Raw genomic sequence first — 14,081 nt, 5'->3', positions numbered from 1 at the left:
AAGACGGTGTCTGTGCAGTGGGCGAAGCAGCAGCACGACGACACACCAGCTGGGCAGGAGCGGCTGAAGATGAACAAGCTGTTCCTGCGCAACGTGCCGCTGGAGGTCGCCGAGGAGGATCTCGTCCGTCTTGTGAGTCCCTACGGTTCTGTGAGGAAGGTGACGATGCACAATGACACAGCCCCGCTGATCGACGCAACGGAGCGCCGCCGCATCGTCTTCATCACCTTTGCCGAGCAAGGCGCTGCAGAGGCTGCACTGCTCGCGGTGCACAACACCTGTGCCTTCCACCAGTGCCGTGGCATCCCGCTAATGGGGAAGCTGATCAACGACGCCGTCAAGTCAAAGAGGCACCGTATGAACGCTTCTCGGTCCCACAGCATCCCCACCGAATTTGCTACCAACAGTCCGACGAACGCTTCTGCGCGCTCCTCTCGCATACCCGTCGCTCCGCTTAATGCTGCAGACATGATGAATGCGACACGAAAGATGTCGCTGGAGTCGTTCAGCCCATCCCAGGTGCTCCAGTTCATCTCCTCCTCCGAGGAGTCTGTGACCAACACACCAAGTCGGTCCTGCGGTGGGCTGCAGTGGGACGTGGCGGCAGTGATGCCCTCTCGTGCTTCCCCGGCGGCGGTCCCCCGGCCGATCGGCTGCGACTCCTCGGACTCATCCCTGCCGCGCAGCAGCAGTGACGTGAGCTACAGCTCGCGCTTCTGTCACAACCCGTACTCGCTGTTGGGTGAGAAGACGTATGTGTAACGAATTCATGCGTGACTCAGTTTCTTCCTCGCCCTGCCTTCCTCTTCCTTAGACCATCTCTGGCGTTTTTTTTTGCTTCAGTGTGGGCGTCCTCTTTCCCTAGGGATTGATAGCAAACGCGAGGTCAGGTGGGAGAGGTCCAGCGAGACGTTCGAAGAGGTGACAATGAATCGCTGAGTTCGGAGGGGTAAGTGATGGCTTTGCTTGTTTGCCTTGTATTTGCTGGCCTCAACCAATGTGACCCGGATTCTCTGTAGGCCCTGCATTACACGCATGACCCCCGCTTTCCCCCGTCTGCTCTCTTTAGGTTTGATGTTTTGTCGTTCAGCAGATGCACTCGAGCGCACAGAAGTGCGTCCCCGCACACCTGCATCAGTGTGCAGCCACACATACACACATACACACAAATACACAGACACAGGAAATAAAGGCGTGAGGATTGCTGTGGCTCAAGGTTGCGTCGCGCATATGGGCATAATCGCGGTGTACAAACTGCAGGGCATACACACTCTCTCACACACACACACGCCTACTCACCCACCCCAAGACGACCGCATTCGTGCATCGAGTGCACCGCAGCCCTGTGTAATTCGCGCGTTCGCTTGTGCGAATGTTGTCTGCCTGCTTGCCTACCTGCCCCTCGCACCTTCTGCAGGCTTTCTCGCTTTTCCATTCTTTGCGGCTGGGTGGCCCTCCCCATGAGTGTCATCAAGACACACTAGAAGAGAGGCCTTGTATGTTTGTGTTCGGTCGTTGTGCGCCTGTGGACCCGTGGGCCTTTCTTTCTCTGTGTGTGTGGAGGGAGGGGGTGACGATTGCTGTGCATTTGAGCCTCATGGACGGAGCGTGCGAGGGACTGTTGCGAAGCGCGAGCTGCGCGTCTACAGTTATGCTTTTGCTTGTTCCATTCTCCATCCTGGGTGACACCCGCGGCCCCGCACCCTCCCCTCACTGCCCCTCCATCGCTTGATCTATACATTTGTTTCAACGTCTTCAGTAATATTCATACCTATGTGTTTGTGGTCGTCGTTGTTTGCTTGTTTGAGCGTTTTCGATTTTTTTTTGCTCATTGTTGTATCACCGGGGCGGTGGCCATTGCCATTGTACCGAATGTCCTTCTTCCCTGGCTTTTGCCCTCGATGACCCGCAGATGAGCCCTCATCGCCGACATCGCCAGTGGCCGCACACCCTCCCCGCTTCCTGCAGCCATTTCTTTTCCGCCTCCCCCCCGTCTCCCCATTTTGCCTTTGCGCGCCTCATGACGACCTTTTTGTAGAGGCAGTTGCGAGCGCAAGAAAGAGGGGTGGTGACGCGAGTTTGTTGGACTACGCCCCGTTCTTTCACCGCGGGTACGCACACAGCAACACACCTCTAGCGTCTGTGGCTGTGGAGACCTGCACTGTGAAGTGCACAGGAGTGGGAGGGACGCGAGAACCAACGGCGGCGCGGCGCATGTGCAAGCTGCTGCAGGGGACAACAACAGAAGGAGAGCGACCTTTTGCACGCGACTGTCATCCGTGAAGGATTGACAGGGGTACGATCGTGTGTATAGGTGCTCTGGTGTCTGCGCATGTCAGTTCTTCTCGTTTCGTATCTACCACCATGCAAGGCTCATCATTTTTCCGGGTTGTGCGTGCTAGCCGTCCGCACACTTAGCGGCTTCCCCTCCACTTCGTTTCTGCTCGGGTTGGGCATACCTGCCGTCTTTTCCGCCTCATCTCGCGCACGTTTCCACCGCAACCATCATCTGCGCCGAACTCCTGAACCTTTTTTTTCGCCCGTCCGTTACGTTGCACGTGGTTTTCGTCGCAGCTTTCCTCTTCTCGTCCTCTCTTCCGTTCTTTGCTGCGCGCCTTCCTGCGCCTTCATCGGCCAGCCGTCTTCTTTTTCATTTTCGTCCTTCCGGCCTCCATTCGTCTCCCCTTCCTCCTCTTGACCTTGCCCTTCGACGTGCATTCACCTTCCCGGTCTCAGTTCGCAACCCCTCGAATCTTTGGCGTCCGGTGTCACCGCTGTGGCCCACGAACAGAGCCCTCTACCTTTCAATATGCAGACCCCATCCCCGCACCTCATCCTGACGCCTCCTAAGCGCCGCCCAGCAGACGGGAAGAAGCGACTGTACACAACGAAAAAAAAAAAACGGAAGTACGAGGGGAGGAGGGGAGGGGAGGCAAAAAAAAAGTCGAACGGGGAGGCGTACACGCACTCACACACAGAAAAGGCATGAGGTGGACGAAGCGAAAGGCAGAATGTATCAAGAGCACGCAGAACGAAAGAAAAGTGCATGTATACTCGCCAGCCAGAGCTAAAGCATGCTGACCTACACACAAACTTCTCGCCAGCCATCCCGCCCCCTTCCTCCCTCTCTCACACACACACAATAGCACGCAGTGGCGAGCGACTGCTCTTCTTGTATCTCTCTTCTTCTCATTGTTCCTTTCGCTTCGCTCTGCTCCCTGTCCTTCTGTCTTCTGCTCACCCTATTCTTTTTTTTTCTCTGTGTCTGTGCTCATCTTCTTCCAACGTCCTCTACCGCCACCATCCCCACCCGCCTCTTGCTTCTTCGCACGTTTGATTCCCTCCATTCCTGCCGTTTGTGTTCACGTATGACGGGGGAGACACACCTCCGCGCGTGGCATCTCAGGGCCCAGCGGCCCGCACCCTCTGTGTGGGTGGAGGAGGCCAAAGCAGCCCTCCTATATCCCTGCCAAATGCCGAACCACTTGAGGTGGTGACCGGGTCAGGTGCCTACGACGTAGGGGGGGGGAGGCGAGTGCGATGCATCCCTGCTGATGTGGGCGGCCGTGCCCTGGACGGCGTGGCGTCGGGGCGACCTGCGACTGTGAACAGGTCTGTGCCCATCCACGTGATGGGCAGGGTGCCCACGGCACTTGAACGACTGTCTCGCCCCGGGCCCTCACACGGCCCACTGGTGAGGGAAGCGGCTGTGAGGCGACCTGCGCAGCGCGGGGCGGTGGGCGGAGTTTGAGGCGCAGGCCGTTCTGAAATGACTGTGTTGGCATTTTTGTAGCGCGCGTGTGAAGCGCTGCTTCGCCCCACACGCGGTGGTGGAGGCCTGTGGCGAGCCCTGGGTGGGCGGGAGTAGAGTGGAGGTTGGCCCACGTTCTGTGGCAGAGAATGGGCGCGGCGAGAATGCACGAAAGAGAACATTTGTGCGCTGTGTATCGGACTCCCTCTCTTGTTGTCCATCAGCCATCGGCCTCTTTCAGCTTCGTTGATTCGTCTCCCGCTCATCATCCCCTCGTTTACTTCAGTCCTTCTCTATCACTGACACCTCTGACTTTTTTCTACTGAGGTCCCGAAGAGCGGTCTTCTCTCGTGTTCCTCTGGATGGCTTCGTGTATGTGTGTGTGTGATGTTCCACATATGGTTTATTTTTGTGCTCTCTTTCTTTCTATTATTTGGCCTGGCTGTCACCGTGATTTGTGGCGGTGGTGTGCAGGGCGAAGGGGTAGATGCATGACGGGTGCCCCCTTCTTCTTGGTTTCTGCCGCTTTCGGGCACTATGACAGTGTACATTCGTTTTCATCGTTTTTTTTTCTCCGGCTTCGGGTTGAGCTAGATTCTCAGCTGCCGATGGGTGGTCGCTACCAGATAGACCATTTTGGTTGATGTGTTTCGTCGCAGAGCTTTTTCTCGTGCACTTGAACTCCATTTGCACGCTTGCGGTTGTTCGCTCCTTTTTTTTGTTCCTCATCGGTTTTTCCATATTGGCGGCGCACCTCATGGAGAGCTCGTTCGCGCGCGTGGGAGGGAGACAGAGAGGTGATAGCGCAGAGTGGGCAGCAGAGGATGATTTTAATGTAGTGGATCGTGCTAAGCGCGCGGCAGGGCGGCATCTGAGAAAGACGGAGAACCGAAGAAATACTGTGCGTAACTTTACCATATTGAAAGGTGGCGCGCGGTACTACTCTTTTTCCGAGTGTACCGTTCTTCTTTGGTATGCTTCCCCGCGAGCACGTCACCGGCTCCTCCTGTTCCACGCCCCTTTGCCCGTTCTTTTTTTTTTCGTTTTGAATCTCTCCCACCTCTTTTGTCGACGTTGTAATCGCCAAATTAGTCTGCCATGTGAAGGGAAAGAAAGCGTAGAGCAAACCTTCACCTCCATGCTCTGTGGAGGAAGCAGCAGCCGACGGACATGATCCGCACGGCGCAGCACGGCTACGGGAAAGAAAATGGTCATTATGTACGGTTGTCGGGGCTGCGGAGAGGTGCGTCTTTTTTTTTGTTGGTTTCCGGTTTGCACCGTTTATTCGCTCTGCCGTACTTTTTTCGTTGCTGTTGTGTGTGATCAATTCGCATTCTCTTCCACCCGTCACGAATCCGGGTGCCCCTCACGCACTCTTTCCTCATGCGTGTGCGTGTGCGTGCGTCGCTCAGTGCGTCGATGCCTTCTATTTATTTCTTTATTTATTGTCGTGTTCTTTTAAACACCTCCTCGCTTAATCACCACGCACTCTCGGGTGGGCGAAAAGAAGCGACCCTTTGAGGCGAGGGCGCAGAGCGGCGGGGGACACGTAGGGGTTCAGTGTGTGATTTGCATATTTTTCTGTTGCTTGCTTGACGGGCGTACCACCTATTTCTTTTTCTTCGCATGACGGGTCTCACCCTCTGCCCTTTTTGTTCGTGTCATCGTTAGCGTTGGCTCTTCGGCTTGTTTGGTTTGCCATTTGTTTTTTTTTTTCGCGTGCGCGTGCGTGTGTGTGCATGTGCTGATGCATGTGACGGTGACCGTTGACGCAAAAGAAAAAGGATGGAGAGTCTCTGCCCTTTCCCTCCTGCGTGCGTGTGATTTGAACCCCCCTCCCCGCCTGCCCCCCGAAAGACACACACATGCATACATATGTATATATGCGTGCATGTATATATGGACACTGTGATGCACGTGCGTACGCGTTTGACACACATATATCAATACAAATAACCATATGTATATGCATATACATATGCGTACACTCACACATAGATGTGGGTGCCGCCCATTCGCGAGTCCAGCTTGTATTTTGCACACCCTATCCGGAGACGCTGCAGCAACCAGTCTGCAAATCATCATGTGCAGCGGAATTCACTAATAAACGAGGTGCTCACCGTAAGCAGGGAAGAATCGTACGCAAATCGAAAGGCATTATGCGCGCCGAGGCACTCTCGCACGCACAGAAAAGGAGAGAGAAAGAGGTGGGCGTACACAGGTAGGGCTGAAGAGGAGGTTCAGATGTCTCACGAAAAACGAAATGCGCATCTGATGCTAGAAAGATTGTGGCAGATACCGAAAGAGGGAGAGTTCGCGATCTGAACCGCTGATCTTTCTCAGCCACTTCCCTTTATGCTCATCACGATACATGCTCATATCTCTTTTTTTTTCTTTCGTTGTCTATCCGGCCCTTTAGCCTGTCTCTCTCTCTCTCTGTGCAGGTGCTTGTGGAAGCTGCGCACGTATTTCGCACCATCCGGTGACCTCCTTTTGTTTTGTCGGTGCTGGGTCATTTTTTTTTGTTGTGCTACTGCTCTTGTTTCTCACATTTTTTCTTTGCTACCGTCTTTCGTTCTTTTACGTCGCCGCTTTCGTCAGCTTCGTCTGACTCACTGCATTTCTTCTCTATTGCTGCGCGACCCCGTCCCCCTTCTCCAGACCATCTCGAACCCTTGCATCGCACGCTCGGCCGGGGATTTCACTTCTTGCATGACAGCACTCGCAGGAGACAGTAAAGGGAAAAAAAAGATACCCAGACTGAAGAGCGGAATCTACTTGCGGCAGACGAGGCTCAGCCTCGCGCTCTTCCTCTTTTTCACGGCTGCTCGCGTGTCGCTCTCTCTCTCTCGCGTGGTCGGCGTTGCCTCCTCTTTTTCCCGCTTGCCATGGCCTAAACGCGTTTCACGCTTGATGCGCTCTCTGCTCTCGTTGTTTCGTTGAGGTTTTCCTTCTACGGCAGAACTTGGTCGTTCTCCGCGTCATTGTTGCCCTTTATTGGGCAGTGCGTCGCACAGGCAGTGGTGCAGGGGCCAGGGCAACAAAGAAGATGCTACCTGGAGGTTCACCGGTGTGGGAAAGGTTGAAGGAGGGAACTCATTGCCCTCAAACAAGCATCCGCCTTCCTTACAGCTCGGTCCTTTTTTTTCGTTTTCGCCCCTCCCTCACCACAATACATCGTTGCGAATGTATCCCTGTGCTGACTTTTGGGGGTAGGGAGTGCACTCGGTATCAACGCATCCGCCTGGACAGCCTCGCAGGTCTTCTCTCCTTTTCACCTTGATCTCTCGTCTTTTTTTTCTTTGCGCAAGAGTACCAGATGGCGTGTGGCACCGCGAACCGGATTGTGGGGGCGGGGGCAAGTGTGAGCAGTAGAAACCCCTTCCCCTCTGCCCCTCTTGGAATCAGGGCGAAAGGGAGGCATCAAAATCCTTTGCATATGTGTTCTGTGGGCCATCTACCGCCTTACCCTTTTTTTCATCAGCTGCTGATTGCCTTGCTTTTCAATTGGACACCCATGCTGGTACGTGAACTTTCCTCTTCTTCTTACATGTGGTCGCACTCCACTCGCTCTTGAGTGCCTCGAAATTCCGTCACGCCCCCACCACGCTTGAAGGATTACCGCAATGGCTTCCTATTGTGTGTTCTACCACCTTGCGTCTATATCTCTCTGTACTTCATCCTTGTTTTCGTGTTTTCTCTGTGCGAGCGCGTGCGCTGCTTACTTCTCTCTCGCATGGTTTGGGGCTGGGCGTGCTCTCTCTGTCTTGTTCTCCCTTCCTTTTGCTGTAGTGTTTCTTTCTTTTTCTACTCTCCATGCGTTTCTTACTGCCCGCTCTTTTTCGTTTTAGTTTGGTATTTGCTTCCCTCGCGGTGCCATCTCGCCTCTTGTCTCCCCCCTCCCCCCTCTGTGTCTGTGCGTGTGCGTTGGGGGTCTTTTGAATGAACATGTTCATCTTGGGTTTACTTTTCTCTCCTTCTCTCCCCCCCACTGATTTTCTGTCTCTCGGGACTTCTTCGATACCAGTGCGCGCGTGCCTGCGCGTGCACGTGTGCGCGTGCGTGCATCCCCCTCTCTGTGGGTGGATAGGCCGTCGTTACTGTCTTCGGTTTTATTTCTGTATGCGTGTGTGTCCCCCCCCCCACTCCTTCTTTTTCTTGTTGCCCTCTTGCACTGCTCAACCGGGCCTCGCCCTCTCTTTCATCCCCCTCTCTCTGTCTTTTGATGTTTCCGACACGGACTTTAGTTTGCTGTCGTCGGCGGTGGAGACGCGCGCGCATCTGTACACAGACGTTCGTACACCCTGGAACACACGTAAGATTGCTGATTTTCGTCTCCTCTTCTGTAAGCGCAATGTGTTCCACTGCCAGTGCTGTCGCGGTTACATGCACATGCATGCGCAGAACGTCGTATCCGCCGTCTGAGAGCAACGAACAAAACACGTTGAAAGCCAAAGTAGAGGGCACACACACGCGCGCGCGCGCACAAAGGAGAGGAAAAAGATTCAACGGCGAAGTAGATGGGTTGCGTATCGCTCTGTGACAGCGCGCCAAGCGCAAGTCACCAATACCACCCACCCCATCCCGTCCCCATCCTCTCCTTCTCCGTCTACTCCATTGGAGCATATACGCGACCTCGTTTATGTCAGCGTGCGTGTGTGAGAGCTGTACTTGCTGTATACCTGTGTGTGCACGTATATATGTATGTGCGTGTGTGTGTGTGTGTATGTGTGGGGAAGGGGAGGGCAGTGCTTTTGAAACACCGTAGACAGTGAGGGAAGTGGTGGCCGGGTCAGAGCCTTCAACCGCCTCTTTTGCGGGAAGTATGCGCACAGAAACGCAGCGGGCAAAGGAGCACGAGGGAGAAGAGAGCCCAAAGCAGCAGCAGTCGGTGAAGGAGGGATAACACAGGAAACAGGCAGTTAAGGTTTACCTTTCTTGTTGCGTGCGTGTGTGCGTGTGTGTGTTTTGGGGGAAGGGGAGGGGGCGAGGCACAACGGAAAGCTGCGCGATGGAGTGGCAAGCAGATGAAAGAGCGTGCAGTGTGGCGGGTTGTATAGAGGAGCCATGCCAGGGCGTGTGCAAGAACCTGCGAACGAGCGAGTGCACACGCGCACAGCTGCACTTTCTCTTGCGCTGCCCTCCCCACCGCAGTGTCTTCCGACTGCTGTACGTGAGGTGCACCATCGCCACCTCTTTTTTCTTCTCACACCCTCTTTTATTATCCCCTTGGCTTCACGGCTTGCTTTGCCATCTGTGCTTGTCATCTCGCGCCTCTCGCGCCCACTTGCGCGGCTGCCCACAGACCCCGCCTTCCATCTAATTTTACTTTACGGCTTTCTCTCCCTCTTTTTAACGGAAAGTTCTTTTTTTTCCCGACTGTTCCTTCACGCAAGCTCAATGGGTCCAAGTGAAGACAAGAAACGATAAGAACATCATATCTGCAGCCCCACGCCCTTTCCATATCAATCAGAAAACGAACTGCGGCGAGCGAGGCTGTCCCCACCGTAGTAAGCTCACGCGCCAGATGCACTGCTGGCCTGCGACGCCCGGCTGCTCGTGCGAGGACTGCATGTGCTGCGGTGAGAAAGTGAACCTGGATCTGCTAGCTGCTCTTTGTCGGCCGCGTCCTCTCCGTCCCGTACCGGCCGTCTTCACAAACGGTGGATTCCGTACATCTCAAAGACGTGAATGGCACCTGCCGCACCCGCTCCCCTTTCCTGACAGGGCTGAGCGCTTATGCCTGCATCCTCATTTCTCGCTGCTCTGCCCCCCCCCCCTCGTCTTCCTGGTTTTCGACGTTAGCTGAATCTCCACACAAAGGAGGTTGCAGCTCATCGTGCCGCAGCACCGCTTCCTGATGTTTTCTACACGCCTGCAAGCGGCTCTCTCTCCGTGCAGAACTGCTTCTGCCTTCAGCGTCTGTGAGTGCTTGATTAGAGGAGAGGGTCGCTGATTCAAGGTGAACGATGCCGTCCTTGGTGTGGCTCGGGCGGGCGTGGCGGGTCGGCTCCGATGACTTCGCCTTCTCAAGCGTCTTGCACGCCATGCTGCTCGCTGGCAGCGCCGCCCTCGTCGCATGCCGGGTGAACACCGCTCGACTCAACTGCCTCGACGACTGCGATGGCGCCAGTGTCACGTGGGGGCGTGCCATGATGGGACTTTTCTTCGCGAACCTTGTCGGCGCAGCTCCGTTTTTGCTTACCGCAGTCTACAGTCTGCGCGGTGGCGTCTTTGAGATCTCCAAACGGAAGGCGGTGCCTAAGCTGCTGTACATCAACACCGCCTGCATAGCGTGGATCTTTCTGCTTTCTTGCCTGGGTGCCAAGCACGCCATTATTGACGGCGAGGCCAGTTACTGCACCCGGGCGTCGACGCGGCACATGCTGCGTGGCGCCATCATGATTGATCTCATTAACTGTGTGCTCTACATTGCCTTGCTCATCGTCGCATTCGATCCTAGCGGACGACGCGTGTACCAAAGCAGCAGCGACTACACCAACGCGTGGTGGAACCGGTTCCGCATTTGCTGCTGCCGCTTCGGGAAGTGGAACCAGGCGGAGGACGCCTACATACACCTCGCACAGGTCTTCGCCATTGCGTTTCGCGGGTACGACATCGTGCCCAGCGACATTGCCGCGGGCATCCTCCTCTTGCACGGCTATCAGAGCCGCTCTCGCCGATTGCTATCTCGTCTGGTCAACTACGGGCCCAACCCGAAAGGGTATCATGAGCGCCTGTCGAGCCAGGCCAGGCCGGCGCAGCGCCTCACACCTGAACAGCGCGCCTGGGCGCATGAGCTGCAGCAGTACAGTCGGTTCTTCATTGCGGCGTACGGATGGCTCCTCTTTGAGTTCCAGCATTTCGGCTCAGGCCTTGCGCGACTCTGCTGTTTTGACCCGTGCATGTGCTGCCGGCACCACCCTGGCCGGCACATTGGTCAGAGCTGCTTTTGCGACGTGGCTGCGCTCCTGCACGAGACTCTCATTCCCGAGGCCGATGTGCTGCTCACGAGCTGGGAAAACAGGGTCTTCAAGCCGGTGCACTATGTCGCCTACGACCGCAGCAGCGACGCCGTCGTAATCGCAATCCGTGGCAGCATGTCAATCGAAGACTGTGTCACGGACCTTGCCGCGCTGCCCGTGACACTGTCGCTGCGCGACACGCCGCCCGACGTGCCTATCAGCGAATACTATGCACACGGTGGCATGGTGCGGTGTGCCTACTACGTGCTCGACAATCTCTGCGAGCACGGTATTCTGCAGCAGCTTCTGCGCGGCAGCTTTGCTGGGAAAAAGGTAGTGGTGCTGGGGCACTCGCTCGGTGCCGGAGTTGCTCTCATTCTGTCGGCGATCCTTTGGTCTGATCACACGGTGCTACGGAACCGCCTGCGCTGTCTCGCCTATGCACCGCCTGGCGGCACCGTTTCGAAGTCGCTGATGGAGTACCAGAAGGGCTTTGTGGCGGCAGCGTGCATGGGCTACGATATGATTCCGCGTCTGGCGCAACACACCTTTGACTCCTTCCGTGAGGCCATCTTCGACGTTCTGGCCGCCTCGGCTATGAACAAGAACATGATCTTCATGAATGTCCTGCGCACCAGCACGATTGCGAAGTCGTTCCACCCATCCACTTCGGCTGACTTTCAGCAGAGGCGCTCGGCGGAGAGCGCGTCGCTCCGTGAATTCCTGCAGAGCACCTCGTTCGTGCCGACGTATGAGACTCAGAAGCTGTACAACTGTAGTCTGATGATACACTACGTCAAGGTTGTCGAGGTGTGCACCAACACCTGGTGCTTGCCTGGCTGCCAGCGTTGCGAGGAGGTGTACATTCCCGTCGTGCAGGACTTCAAGGCGGTGCAGATGGTGCTGGCGTCGCCGAGAATGCTGACAGACCACTTCCCTGACCGTCTCTTTCGCATTATGCAGAGGTCGATGGAGCTCTTCGACAAGGGCGAGCTTGATCGCTTCTACGTGGACGACATATCAAACCTAGCCCCGTGCTTGGAGGAGGCCCCGATGCACTACGTGGAGAGCACGCCGAATACGACGGAGACTGCCTCGCTCATCAGTTACGGCGCCGCGTAGTGCGGCGCCGGCCACCCCTGCTTAAGTGCACCATCTCTCCCGCTGTCCCTGATGGTGAATGCGTCGGGCGCCAGCGATCAAAAGTTCTGTGGCGTCGTCTCGCGTGTTACCGGCATCCTCCCTCCCGACCCGATCCCTTGCCTTCCACACTGCCCACGTGACTCTCTGTCCGGACGGCCAACGAACTTCTGGAGCGCGTGGAGAGGAGTGCAGCGCCTTTTGTCACGCTCACCTTCTTCGACCTCGCTCTTCCTTACCCGTGTCTTTGTTGCGGGCCTGTTTTGCATTATAGGTTTGCGTCTGTCTGATGCTGCTGCTGGTTATCTTTCTGTATGCGTCTTGTTGCGCGTGCTATCTGGCAGTGAGCGGGCTCGGCCCGCTCCAATCGCCCGTTTGACCTTCGTTTTTTTTTTTTTCTGCGCAGCGCGTGCTGCTGTTTCGCAGAGTCTCTCGATGTGTACGCGTTGTAAGGAGCTGCTAGGAATCGTAGGAATTCCCGCTTCGTCCTCATGCTTCATCCCTTCATTCCAAGTGCTAAAGTCGTTCTCAGCTCGGCATTGCCTCAGGCCCATGACTGCGCGTGTGTTCGCGTGTTGGCGTTTCGGCTTCTGCGCCGCCGCCCCTTCGCTGTTTGCTCATCCTCTTCTCTTTTCCCTTATCCCTCTCGTCGCTTGTCGAGACGGCCCCCGCACCCGCACAGGCACCCACACGTGCGGAGAGAAGCCTACAGGTAAACGCGTGCATATCCTAGTAGAACCCCGAGTAGTGCGCCGATCCACAGGCACAGCCGAACCAGATCCCGCTGTCTACTTCCACCCTTTCCCCGTGCCACGATGGAGGAGTCTGACCGCCTGAAGCAGGAAGGCAACGCGTACTTCCAGGAAAAGAAGTTTCAGCACGCGGTAGAGTCGTACTCGCAGGCCATTGAGGCGCACAAGACGCCGACGCTGCTGTGCAACCGCGCCTTTGCCTACCTGAAGTTGGAGCTGCCCGGAGCGGCACTTGTAGATGCACAAGAGGCGATCGAGATCGACCCTGGCTTTGTGAAGGCGTACTACCGCAAGGCGTCTGCCCACCTGTTGCTTGGCAAGTTCAAGGATGCGCAGAAGGAGTTCGCCGCCGTTCTTAAGCTTGTGCCCACCGAGAAGGATGCCCGACAAAAGTATGACCTGTGCGAAAAGGAGCTCAAGCGCATTCGCTTCGAGAACGCCATCAAGTCCAAGGACGGCGAGCCGGTATCTACTACCATCAAGCTCGGTGCCATCGCTGCGTCGTACGATGGGCCGCGCATCGAGAATGACACGATTACGGTGCAGTTCGTGGAGGCGATGCAGGAGCACTTCCGCGTTGAGAAAAAGATAGATCGCCGTGACGTCGTCTTTATGCTGCTGGAGGTTTTAAAGCTGTTTAAGTCGTACCCCAATTTCGTCACAGTCACAGTGCCAGACGGCGAGGACATTACCGTTTGCGGTGACACGCATGGCCAGTTCTACGACCTGCTCAACATATTCAAGCTGAATGGCAAGCCGTCGCCGACAAACCGCTACCTCTTTAACGGCGACTTTGTCGATCGTGGATCCTACTCGGTGGAGAACGTTCTCACCTTGTTCGCGTACAAGCTGCTGTACCCAGAGCACGTCTTCCTCTCTCGCGGCAACCACGAGGGACTCTCGATGAACCGCGTCTACGGTTTTGAGGGAGAGGTGCGGGCCAAGTACTCGGCCGAGGTGTTTGATCTGTTCTCAGAGGTCTTCAACGCCCTCCCGACGGGGCACATCATCAACGATGAGGTGTTCGTTGTCCACGGCGGTCTCTACTCGCGCGACGACGTCACCATCGCCGACCTGCAGAAGCCGAATCGGTTTCGAGACATCCCCGAGAACGGTCTCATTTGTGAGAGTCTTTGGGCGGACCCACAGCCGATGCCGGGTCGCACACCGAGCAAGCGCGGCGTCGACTGCCCATCTTTCGGCCCCGACGTCACGGAGAACTTCCTGAAGAATAATAATTTGAAGCTCGTCGTGCGCTCACACGAGGTGAAAGAGGACGGCTACGAGGTGGACCACAACGGCAAGTGCATCACCGTGTTCAGTGCCCCGAATTACTGCGACCAGATGGGCAACAAGGGCGCCTTCATTCGCTTCACGGGAGGCACGATGAAGCCCAAATACACCACCTTTACGCACGTGGCCCACCCTGGCAAGCGGCCAATGCAGTACGCCTGTGGAGCGGGTCTATTTTAA

General features: G+C 56.0%; 2 protein-coding genes across 2 annotated transcripts; both read left to right on the top strand.

The window, feature by feature from the left end:
* Positions 1-9,720: 9,720 nt before the first annotated feature.
* On the top strand, positions 9,721-11,838 carry LDBPK_180160 (hypothetical protein, conserved; the record flags this gene model as incomplete). Its single annotated transcript, XM_003859982.1, has 1 exon — positions 9,721-11,838. The coding sequence occupies one exon, from the start codon at positions 9,721-9,723 to the stop codon at positions 11,836-11,838; it is 2,118 nt and encodes a 705-aa protein (XP_003860030.1).
* Positions 11,839-12,671: 833 nt separating this feature from the next.
* Positions 12,672-14,081, top strand: LDBPK_180150 (serine/threonine protein phosphatase type 5, putative; the record flags this gene model as incomplete). Its single annotated transcript, XM_003859981.1, has 1 exon — positions 12,672-14,081. The coding sequence occupies one exon, from the start codon at positions 12,672-12,674 to the stop codon at positions 14,079-14,081; it is 1,410 nt and encodes a 469-aa protein (XP_003860029.1).

Source organism: Leishmania donovani, chromosome 18, assembly GCF_000227135.1.
Source record: "Leishmania donovani BPK282A1 complete genome, chromosome 18".
NCBI classification, from domain to species: Eukaryota; Euglenozoa; class Kinetoplastea; order Trypanosomatida; family Trypanosomatidae; genus Leishmania; species Leishmania donovani.
The sequence above is the reverse complement of the archived record's forward strand: the minus strand, read 5'-3'. Positions and strand labels throughout refer to the sequence as shown.